The sequence below is a fragment of the Salmo salar genome, chromosome 03 (assembly GCF_965601325.2).
Source record: "Salmo salar chromosome 03, fSalSal1, whole genome shotgun sequence".
NCBI classification, from domain to species: domain Eukaryota; kingdom Metazoa; phylum Chordata; class Actinopteri; order Salmoniformes; family Salmonidae; genus Salmo; species Salmo salar.
In genome coordinates this window covers 73,851,678-73,864,084 of record NC_138293.1, presented here as the reverse complement: position 1 = coordinate 73,864,084, position 12,407 = coordinate 73,851,678, and the positions used below count along the sequence as shown (strand labels likewise).

At 43.6% G+C, this 12,407-nt stretch overlaps 1 protein-coding gene across 2 annotated transcripts in view; it reads left to right on the top strand.

The window, feature by feature from the left end:
- LOC106601496 (ras-associating and dilute domain-containing protein) overlaps positions 1-12,407 on the top strand; it is a 34,561-nt gene that overhangs the window by 11,515 nt on the left and 10,639 nt on the right. For both annotated transcript variants that reach the window (XM_045715254.2, XM_014193722.3), the window contains exons 8-12: positions 3,049-3,268; positions 3,629-3,801; positions 7,845-7,989; positions 9,401-9,564; positions 9,729-10,116. In XM_045715254.2, coding sequence (XP_045571210.2) covers positions 3,049-3,268; positions 3,629-3,801; positions 7,845-7,989; positions 9,401-9,564; positions 9,729-10,116 — 1,090 coding nt within the window. The remainder of the gene's footprint in view (positions 1-3,048; positions 3,269-3,628; positions 3,802-7,844; positions 7,990-9,400; positions 9,565-9,728; positions 10,117-12,407) is intronic.

The window sequence follows — 12,407 nt, the reverse complement described above, 5'->3', positions numbered from 1 at the left end:
GAAACATAGAACAAGGGTTTTGTTTATGTTAAACCTTTACCAGATTGTGGTCTGCCAGGGCCCTATATTGGTCAATGGTCATAGCAAAAAGAGTAGTGGAGCTGTACATGTTTCAGTGTCACCTCGTTTACCCTCTCCCCTTTCTACTCACCCAGAGCCTTGTGTCTGTCTGTCTGTCTGTCTGTCTGTCTGTCTGTCTGTCTGTCTGTCTGTCTGTCTGTCTGTCTGTCTGTCTGTCTGTCTGTCTGTCTGTCTGTCTGTCTGTCTGTCTGTCTGTCTGTCTGTCTGTCTGTCTGTCTGTCTGTCTGTCTGTCTGTCTGTCTGTCTGTCTGTCTGTCTGTCCATGCAGGAAAAGGGGGGTATGGGTGCTCCCATCCAGAAAGATAGATGACTCCTCATGGATTTAACCCATTTTAACATGGATATTGCCATTGAGGGCTTCCACAATTTTAAAGTAGTCAACTGGGTAGGAAGGAATCAGCCAATGAAGAAGAAGACAATGTGCTACTTTAAAATGGAGATAGCTTCAACTGAGCTGCCCATGCTGTCACCGACACTATAATGGCACAGATAAAAAGATGAGTCCTATGGGTGCTCCTTTACTCAGTCCATTGAATTTTCAAATCCCTCCCCGACCACCCGCCCATGCACAAAATGAGCAATACATCAGGGTTGTAACTCCAGCACAACTTTTCAAACAGGTTGCATTCTATCAGACAACCACTAACTGTTGGGTACTGAACTGTTGTTGGGAAACAGGTTTTCCTGCTCTGCTAAAGCCTTCCTCTACCTTGACCAGTATGTGGGTCGTTCCACGAAGTGAGTGCCTTTTGCGTCCCTTTGCTATTTAAAGTGGAAATTGTACACAAATATTCCCTTTAGTATAGAACACATGGAAAATTCAATAAATCTGATTTTTAATATGAATAAAGAATTCTGCATTTTGACATGTCCCTCTGTACATCCTCTGTGACTTTTAGGAAGATCTTAACCCACTTAACATCAACATTTATCAAAGTTTTCACCATCATTGGAAACGCTTAGTTATATTTCCTGAAGATCATCAAATCAAATTTTATTGGTCACATACACATCTTTAGCAGATGTTATTGCGGGTGTAGCGAAATGCTTGTGCTTCTAGTTCCGACAGTGCAGCAATATCTAACAAATAATATCTAACAATTTCACAACATATGCAACAATACACACAAATCTAAGTAAAGGAATGGAATTAAGAATATATAAATATATGGACGAGCAATGCCAGAGCAGCATAGACTAAAGATACAGTAGAATAGTAGAGAATACAGTATATACTGTACATATGAGATTAGTAATGCAAGATATGTAAACATTATTAAAGTGACTAGTGTTCCATTTATTAAAGTGGCCAATGATTTCAAGTCTATGTATGTAGGCAGCAGCTTCTAATGTGCTAGTGATGGCTATTTAACAGTCTGATGTCCTTGAGATAGAAGCTGTTTTTCAGTTTCTCGGTCCCAGCTTTGATGCACCTGTACTGACCTCGCTTTTTGGATGATAGCGGAGTGAACAGGCAGTGGCTCGGGTTGTTGATGTCCTTGATGATAATTTTTTTAATGATCTTTTTGGCCTTCATGTGATTAGTGATTCATTTTAAGCAAGTAGAAACCCCTCAGCCTTCCAGTCATTACGCTAACGCTAGTTGGCATTGGCTCACGAAACTACCACAAATTTCCTTCGTTTTGGACACAGAGACATAAAAATGGTATGCACAAGTTCATCTGACTCTAGGGGAGTAGATAAAGGGCCTCATTGCCAGTATCCTTTTAAGGTCAACCCTGTTACATGAACTGAACTCTCATTTAAAGATGGTGAAACTATTCCTTTTTCAAAGTGCAAATAAAAAGAAACTAACAGTCAAATCATAGTGTAAAAGCAGGTGAGCTGGTTGTAGTCTTTTTGGCAATTTTCTGGTGTTTTGTGGTGGAAAGCTGAGCGGGTCGAGCATAGACAGGCTAGATATGTTTTAAATATATATATATTTTTTGTGAAGCTTGCGTTCAATTGCCCCTCCCTGTTTCATTGAACAAGCTTTGATTCCTCCTGTCACAAGGGGATTTATGGATGATTTCAGATGAAGTCTGAAGTGTTACCTTATTTGGCACTTAATAGGCACTTACTATAGTCAATTTTTTATTTAACCTCTTGAGTTGGAAAATATGTTTTTTTTAGAACATGTACTGTTTATGACAGAATGCTAAAAGTAGGTGAAATATAACATTTTTGTTTTTTCCAACAAGTTACACTACTCAACCAACCATGAGACAAAACACTCCAGGAGAAGTTGTAGGAGTTCATTCTCATGCCTATTACTCACTGGTCTTACCATTCCTTAGTAGTCAACAGCATGGGCTATTATCAGCTAGTTTATGATACTTGGCATTTATTTATTATGGGAATTATCAGAGGCTGGAGGGGGCAGAGGGGGGTTGAGTCACTGGGAAACATTTGTGTTTCTGTCAGGAATGGCCAGTGGCACCAGTGTTATCAATGCGATTCCCAGGACTGTGTATGGTACACTGTTAACAATGGTGAGTGTCAAGACTGGACAGTCTAAGGCCCCTGGCTATCAGGCCCCTGGCTATTCCCCTTTGGAGGGGAAGTGTCTGTTTGGCTTTCTGTAACCCCTCCTCCTTGGGCTCTGACTGTTTTCTGATTGGCTCAGGGAGCTCTGGGTCAGTGGGCATAGCCCTGTTGACTAAGTCACTGATTCCACTGCAGTTTTACTGAATCTGTCAACAAATTTTTGCATGTTGATGAAGGTTTATTTTATAAAGAGTATGGCTGATAAAGTGAGAATTGCTGACAAAACGTGCCTTTTAAAGAGCAATATATAATGAGTGAGTGCAGTATACTTTCTGTATTAGTGGTACTGGGTACAGTAGCTGTGACTGTAAGGTTTCTTATCTCCCTCTCTCTCCTCAGAGAGGTGCTAGACTATGGTACAGTGAGGTAAAGTCTTGTAGCTGTGACTAACACCTCTAGCATGCCTCTCTCTGTCCTCAGAGTATGTACTCGGCACTGCCAGGCCTGCTGGATGGGAACCCGTTCTCGGAGAGCGGGCAGCTGCGTGTGTCCGAGGGCGTGAGCGGCATCCTGGATGTCCTGAAGGAGGCGCTGTCTCTGCTCAATGACTTCCAGGTGCACTCTGACATCAGCTCGCAGCTCTGCGCCTACCTCTTCTTCTTCACCAACGCATCCCTCTTCAACGCACTCATGGAGAGAGGTGAGACCTCCAACATGCTCTGTTTCTGACTCATGGGGTTTTGTAGGATCAAAGCTTAATATCCTCAAAGTCCTATCACAAGTATCCTCATAAAATACATACTGTATGTGTTAATGGGATACTTCGGGATTTGGACTTTCCCCAGAGTAAGATGAACTTGTGGATAGCATTTTTATGTTTCTGTGTCCACTATGAAGGACGTTAGAGGTAGTTTCGTGAGCCAATGCTAACTAGCATTAGTGCAATAACTGGAAGTCTATGGGTATCTGCTAGCATGTTGCATCTTATAGAAGTTTCATTATACTCAATAGCTATGATCGAAATTACATGAGCATGTCTGAGTGGTGTTTTGTTCTGCAGGCTCTGGAGGTGGGTTCTACCAGTGGTCTAGAGGGGTCCAGATCAGGGCCAACCTGGACCTGCTGATGGACTGGATACAGGGGATGGGCCTAGGGGACCTGGCTGTGGAGTTCTTCCAGAAGCTCTCTGCTGCTGTCAATCTGCTGGCAACGCCCAAGGAGAACCTACTACAGGTCAGAGGGCACTTCCTTTATTTTCACTTCCTGTTTTGGTTTGGTCTGCTGAGTCAGAGCACTAAATAACACTGTAGCCAAGATGTCCAAAGCAGTCTGAATATATAGTGTATCAAAATGGTATTTTACAGTGTATTAGACTGTACATCACCAAGTGTCTCAGTTCATTATTGGTACACTAATCTCTGTTAACGCCAAAAGAAAAATCATTATTAATTTGGTCAACTGCGTGATTTACTTCTGGGTCTTTACGTGTTAGGAATTGTGAGTTCCGGCAGTTTGCAAAGTCCCTACCCTCGCAAAAAGAAACTCTTATCCAAAGCCCCCTCCCCCCTTCCAATCTGTGTGGGCCACGCGTGAATCACTTGTAGCCAAGCAGTTTAAGCCCCGCCTTCGTTCAATCCTGATACGTCCATATAACCAGTGACGAAAACCCAAGGACTGAGACTACTGCAGTTCGTTATCACAGGGATCCCATTCAGTCCCGGCAGATTCTCGGGTCTACATGCAGAATCTGCCCACGGGAGATTATTGGCATACCGAACATGCCTCGAGTGGGAAACCTTTGGGAAGTATTTAGGAAACATTGAAAACATTCATGAATCATCACTGAAACTCTGTTTCCCTACATTTCGTTGCTAACTAGGTTTTACTCTTAGAAATGCATGTTGTCTTTGATGGAGGTGATACTGTTGAAGTAGTTATAAGATAATAACATTGCGAGTATAGTTTGAATGGGCCATTGTGGGGTGAGAGATGTTGTTTGTTGTGGGAAAAGGTGTGTGTACATAGACTGTTGGTTTTATACCTCTATAGCACCTTACTAAACATTCCCCTGCCCTGGCCAGTTATCAGATCTGGAAAAATACTGCAGGCTTCAAGTACGGTAGTACGATACACACTTCTGATGTTATGAGAACAGTTAGACTAAGTATGGTCTTAACACTATCGGTGTGATGACAACATCCAGATGTAATTGTAAAGCAATGAAGCAATGGGGTGTTAATGACAACATTTTCGTCCACCATAGCAATTCTGAATGTATCCATTGTAGACCACAGGTGTTTTACAAGGTATGGAACAGATTGACAATGTTAGAGAGCTGAAAGCTTATTTTCACTGACGGATGTCAGCTGAGTGGAACTCACACGTGCCACCACATGACATCATTAAAAAAGCTTGGCAGAGCTGTGGGAAAAGAATGCTTGGAAACAATTTAATTTTTTCCACCAAATTGTACTCTACATCTCATATTATGCAATGACTTCTCATCTATTGATGAAGAAAATACACATTTTGCCAAGATAGGCAGTCCTTGCACCAAGAACTTAAACAAATAGACATAATAATAATTCATAATTAGGTGGGTGCTTATATTTATCCTGTTTCACACATGTACAAGTGTGTATTATACACGTGTGAATTGGAAATGTGTTTTTTTGCATATTCCAGCTCCCCCTGAGACATCCTTGGACAGTGGGGTAATGGCCAGGTTCACTGTATGTATGTTTAAATCCCATGTTGTTGATGCTGTGGCTTTAAACTGCGTGCCACAGAGTAGTTAATCCTTCCTTAAGCATGCCATTCTCTCTGTAATCCACTGAAAGGAGGATCCTGTTTACTGGGGGGAAGTTGAGCCTTGACAAATCTGGTGGTGGTTCAGTTAGTTAACACTGTGAGCTAGTTAGAGACATAAAAACAGAGACCACCACATAGAACCACCCAGCTAAGGGGCTCCCGTGTGGCGCAGCGGTCCAAGGCACTGCATCTCAGTGCAAGAGGCATCACTACAGTCCCTGGTTCGATTCCAGGCTGTATCACATGCGGCCGTGATTGGGAGTCCCATAGGGCGGCGCACAATTGGCCCAGCGTCATCCGTAGGCCGTCAATGTAAATAAGAATTTGTTCTTAACTGACTTGCCTAGTTAAATAAAGTTTAAATAAAAAAATAAAACAAATAAGGGGAGAAACAAATGTTAAACACACACACACACATATCCTGCTTCTGGTCATGTTTATGACACCTGAAAAGATAAGGGAGATAGGGAAAACCTGTTGCCAGTCTGTGTGTGACACAAGTCTGGCTTTAGAGTGACCTCTGCCGTGACATGCCCACACTACTGTATGTCTCATCCTATGAATGTACAGGGGCTGCAGGAAGGCTGTGGACACGTCATGTTCTTGTAATGTTCTCCCGGGTTAGTACATGAGAGAATCACCTCCTACTCATCCCAATTACAGCACTGTTGTTGTTGTGGATAGTTGTGGGTTTTATCTTAAAACCACAGTTTGCACAGCCCTAAAGCATCAAATTCAGTCAGAAAGTTGTATTTTCTCCTGCAGCTGCCCTCATATTTAATTTAGATCCAGTTTATAGTTTCTTGATCTGATTTTATTTTGATGGAACTCATTCACCAGGATTGGAGAAAGGAGCTTGCTGAGACTCAGTGCAACCAGACTGACAGTGTAGCATTTCACTCTTCAATCCACAGCCATAAGGGGCTAATACAGTATGAGACAACACCTGTTCTCAATATCTAACCAGAAGGCAACCATGGTAACAGCCCCAAAACAGCTCCCCAGTAGTAGAACCAGTCTCCCCTCAGTCAAAGGCTGCCTCTCTCCTCTATTCCTGGGGACTGTTGCTAGGAGGCTGGTGGTTTTGTTTATGAATCACTCCCATGGCACGAGGTCAGATGTTGTGGTTGGTAAAACGGAGCGCACACCCTTGTCATATTCTCAGTTTTCCATCTGGAGTTCTGGGCTTGAGGGAGTGAGGGACATAGTACATTACCAGTGATGTGGCATGGTTTTGTTATGGCTGAGCTCTCTCAGTCTCCAGTAATTACTGATGATACAAAGTTAGGAAGATTATGTCATTGATGCCATAATGTTATGCCACTTATGACTGGGATACACCAAGTCAAATGGTAGATATAGAAAATATAGACTTAAAATAATGTAAAAAATAGGTCACTATTGCTTATAAACATTCCCATAACTCCTCCTTCTGGCCAGCCTCTGTGCTGTCATGCGACAAAGAGGGTGTGCTCATTGGAGGAATGAAGGGATACAAGGCTGGGGTAAATATGGTCTGATATATTCTACACTATGCCTGTCAGCATACCAATAACACCTCTATGCCAATGATGTCATCTTGAAATGATTCACCTATGTCTTTCTGGTTAGTTACTGAGTCATTAAAACACCTCAGCTCTCCAAGGTGTGTCTGAGTGAATGAGGAAATAGTTGAAGGTTAAGTCTCTTGTGTGTTTATTCCCACTAACCAGAGAGAGGTCAACTGAGGATAACAAACACCTGCTTGTTCATAGTCATATAACACATACAGGAATCTAGACGCTGTAATTAGCACATCTTCTGATGACATCTGACGCTTGACGTTTATGACTCATCAATGTTTAGTCATATAGATGGAAAATGTGACATTCAGGAACATTGACTTCCACAATCAAGCATTTGAACATTTCTCCATTCTGTGTGTGTGTGTGTGTGTGTGTGTGTGTGTGTGTGTGTGTGTGGTGTGTGTGTGTGTGTGTGTGTGTGTGTGTGTGTGTGTGTGTGTGTGTGTGTGTGTGTGTGTGTGTGTGTGTGTGTGTGTGTGTGTGTGTGTGTGTTGATTTTATTATTACTACAGACACTGACAGAGGTTGGCATGACAAGTATTACTTACAGTCCTAGATTTATTTTCCTAATGAATTCATCACCACATAATCTGTCATTGGAATGACACAAATTTACAATTACAGTACTTGGACAGATTTGTGGTTTGAAATATTTTGTACACGAATAGCTTTGTGTGGAAATAACCACACTGAGGAAGTGCTACCCTGTCATTTTTAGTTTCCCTAACAACAATGACATCAAACAGCTCTGCCAGCTCTTTCATTTAAATTATGCTATGTTTACTCTTTTGTGAAATATGCAATCATATTCCTTGTATCATGGTCCTTGTGCCTGTACATTGATATTCTTGTAACGTGTGAGTGTACATATGTGTGCGTGTGTGTGTGTGTGTGTTTCAGGCATCATGGAGCTCTCTGAGGACTGAGTTCATGCCTCTGAACCCAGCCCAACTGCACCACATGCTGAGGGAGTATAACCCAGGCAGGGCCTGTCCTGCAGACTGGAACCCCTCGCCAGACGAGGCAGAGGCTGCCCTCAGGACCAGTGAGTGGAACACAGATACAGCAGAGTCACGGCGGGAAGACAAACAGACACACAGACACGTTCACATGTATAAACCATATTTTGAAACAAACACACGTGTTTCTTGGACACAAACAAATCAAATTCACATAGCCTATGTAGTCTGTACTCTTGTGTCCACACACTCACTCTGCCAAGATTCGATCAGATCAGACTGTCGCCCATGCCCTGATAGGGTTACACGGAACCCAAACCTCGTGCACCATCGTGCATACATTTATTTTGTCCCCCTACACCAAACACGATCACGACAGGTTACAGCAGGTTAAAATATCAAAACAAACTCTGAACCAATTACATTAATTTGGGGACAGGTCGAAAAGCATTAAATATTTATGGCAATTTAGCTAGTTAGCTTGCACTTGCTAGCTAATTTGTCCTATTTAGCTAGCTTGCTGTTGCTAGCTAATTTGTCCTGGGATATAAACATTGAGTTGTTATTTTACCAGAAATGCACAAGGTCCTCTACTCCGACAATTAATCCACACATAAAATGGTCAACCGAATCGTTTCTAGTCATCTCTCCTCCTTCCAGGCTTTTTCATCTTTGATCTTATATGGTGATTGGCATCTAAACTTTCATAGTATTACCACGACGACGAGCAACACAGTTCGTCTTTCAATCATCGACGTGGGTATAACCAATGAGGAGATGGCACGTGGGTACCTGCTTCTACAAACCAATGAGGAGATGGGAGAGGCAGGACTTCAGCACGATCTGCGTCAGAAATAGAAAGGACTTCTATTTTAGCCCTTGGCAACGCAGACGCTCGTTGACGTGTGCGAGCAGTGTGGGTGCAATAATTGAATAACATAGATTTCTATATTTATTTTGCAACGCGACGCGAGCGGTGTAGTCAGGGTATTAGTAACTAGAGGCTTATTCCCTGTTGTGTCTGAGAGTGGCTGAGTGTGTTCCCCAGAGTAATCCTGTCTGCCTGTCCCAGTCTAACTCTAAATTGGAGCATGGGTACAGGGGGGAGGTTAGAGAGGAGAACCCTGTCCAGCACAATCAGTCTCACCACAGAGTTAACTTTCAAATCCACCCCTCTCAAAATAGGACTTGGTACCTGTCTCCCCTCTCTGTCCCCTGTCACCTCACCTGTTCTGTGTGAATGGCCCAACTTCCGCTGGCACCACCTGGGGGGAACTTTATCTTGTCCTAGAGGCCATGACTGTCTTTCTTTAACTGGAGAATCTAAAGGATTAACCTACAAATCAAATGTAATTAAGTCAATGAAGTAAAAGGAAATAACAAGTATAAATAATGTAGTGTACACCGTGAGAAAGCTCTTCTAGAGCTTCTGTTGTAATCTTTTCTGAGTCACGTCTTCTGTCTTTAATGATGTCCTGTATTTCCCTCCTCCTCTAGCTGACATCCTGGAGAGTTTCGACAACCACCCTCCCCTTATCCTGCCTAGCAACACCTTCCACCTGGAGTTGGGTAAACCAATCACGGAGCCCGCTCTGTTTGAGCAGCTCGGCCGTCTGCAGGACTTCATCCGTAGTCTCCCCCCCAGTCAAACAACACAGCAGGTAACCACCTATCTGACCTTCTGACTCTGTGTACCCATATTCTACAAATATACAATCTAATGAGAGGCCAGTGGCAGCCCTGGACTGGTGGTGCTCAGTAAATGAGACATTTTAACTTTGATGTTTTTCCATCTCTGTTTTATTGACTTTCTCCCTCCCTTCAGGCACTCAGCGGGACAGCTACAGACGCCAAGTCTGCGACCTCGTGCTCCTCGCCCTCTGTCACAGTGGTGGTCCCTGACCCAGTTCCCTGCCCCTCGCTCAGGGCAGAGGTGGACTCTTTGAGCCCTGCGGCGCCCCCTCAGGCCCGGTGGTCTCATGGTGACATAAGCTGCTGCCTGGCAGAGGCAGAGCTGACCCACAAGCTGAAGAGTCTGGAGCTGCAGAACGCCCTACCTAGGAGTGGCCAGGCTGACCTGGGATGCCACAAGAGCCTGGCTCTGGACCCCTCCTGCCTGCTGACGCCCCCCAACACCCCCCAGGGCATGGAGCTGTCTCAGTCTGAGCTGGAGGCAGACCTGCAGGAGGGAGCAGCACGGCAGCACAGGAAAGGTAACACAGAGGGCTATGGCATACAGTCGGGCTACCTACAGAGCATCCAGTTGCAATACAAACAACTCTGAAAGATAGAAAAGAAGCATAAAAAGCCATGTGTCAGCTGAAGTGTGTTATTGACCAATCATAACAGAGGATTGATGATGCTGTAATAGTGGGGGACACATACTGTACATAGTAATCCTAAAAGAAACTGATCCTGTCTCAATCACCTTGGATGAACTACGAAGACAAAGAATAACAGAGGATCCCTTCATGGCCTTTCCCTCCCTCTGCGGGTTTTACTGTGATGTAAAACTCCTGTCACAGCAAATACAGCCACGTCGGCTCACACTGTGGCTCATGTACCTAACCCCTGGAGGTAGGTCGCTAGTGCCTCCCCCGTAATATCAACCCACCAATGATTGACAGGCTCCATTAAAGGAAGAATTTGTCTGCTTGACCCGGGAGACCCTGGTGCATATTTGTCCCCAGTGGCTTCAGGTTGACACAAGGTGCTTGATATGACGGGAGGAGGAGGAGGAAAGCCCTCATCCTCTCTTCATCTCTTCAACTCTATTGACTTTGGACAGAAACTACAGGTCATTGTAGGAATAAAGAGCTGTTCTGGCTGTGTAAAGGTCGTGTTCTCCCTGTAGGGTGAATTCCATGTGTAGAGGAAAGGCCATTTCCTCCTCAGGCCTATTGTTTTCTGAAGCTCTGCTCATGAGGTCATCTGTAGGAGTGGATGGGAGGGGAAAGTGAGTGGACTGCTCTCTGGTTCTGATTTATTCTGTGGTGGAGGAGGTGAGCTGAGAAAGGGGAGGAAAGGACTAAACATCTTATTCCATAACTGGAAGGGAAACTTGCAGGGTTAACTTCCAGGGATAACAATGACGTCTATCTCCCTAAAGCAGGTCAGCTTTCTCTAGCGATGTCTCAAACAATGTGTAAGATTCTAACACTTTTATATAAGTCCTATACCAGCCATACTCAACAGGCGGACCGCGGTCCGGATCAAGTTCCTCTTGTTATGTCATTCACTGACATTCCTTAGAGAGCTATTTATAACCTGTCAGAAATGTTCAGTGAATTACTACTAGCCCATGTTAGCTAGATGGGTAAATTAGACTAACCAGCTATCTAAATCTTGTAGTTATCATGGCCAGATTACGTGCCCAGGGGCCTCAACACCAGCGGCCCGCATTGATTTTGTTCAGTTACTCGGGTATCATATGAACACACAGAAATGTCAACAATGTGTAGAATATCAAGAAATTAGCTTAAAACGTCAAAATGCATAGAATTTCAGGAAATTACGTTTAAACTGACAACATTTTCTCTCAGCCAGCAATATGGCTGTGTACAATTTAAACAGTTTGAGGTCACATGGGTTGGGAGGTGGGGGTTTGTTACTATGCCGATTAATGACAATACCTCTCCGGACCTTTGCCACCTAGGAAATGTGTGTGACCGCCGGACATTCTCAAATAGTAGTCTAGTACGCCTGTCCTATACAGTACATTGACTTTTCTCAAGGGATACAATCGTTGAGTCAAACACCTAGCAAAAGAGAGTGAGTCTATTTATTTTTTATTTATTTTATTTCACCTTTATTTAACCAGGTTGGCAAGTTGAGAACAAGTTCTCATTTACAACTGCGACCTGGCCAAGATAAAGCAAAGCAGTGTGACACAGACAACAACACAGAGTTACACCTGGAGTAAACAAACAAGCCAATAACACAATAAACAAGTCAATGATACAGTAGAAAAAAGAAAGTCTATATGCAGTGTGTGCAAAAGGCATGAGGAGGTAGGCAATAAATAGGCCATAGGAGCAAATAATTACAATTTAGCAGATTAACACTGGAGTGATAAATGAGCATATGAAGATGTGCTTGTAGAGATACTGGTGTGCAAAAAATAGCAGAAAAGTAAATAAAATAAAAACAGTAAGGGGATGAGGTAGGTAGATAGGGTGGGCAATGTACAGATGGGCTATGTACAGCTGCAGCGATCGGTTAGCTGCTCAGATAGCTGATGTTTAAAGTTGGTGAGGGAAATAAAAGTCTCCAACTTCAGCGATTTTTGCAATTCGTTCCAGTCACTGGCAGCAGAGAACTGGAATGAAAGGCGGCCAAATGAGGTGTTGGCTTTGGGGATGATCAGTGAGATATACCTGCTGGAACGTGTGCTACGGGTGAGTGTTGTTATCGTGACCAGTGAACTGAGATAAGGTGGAGCTTTACCAAGCATAGTCTTATAGATGACCTGGAGCCAGTGGGTCTGGCGACAAATATGTAGCGA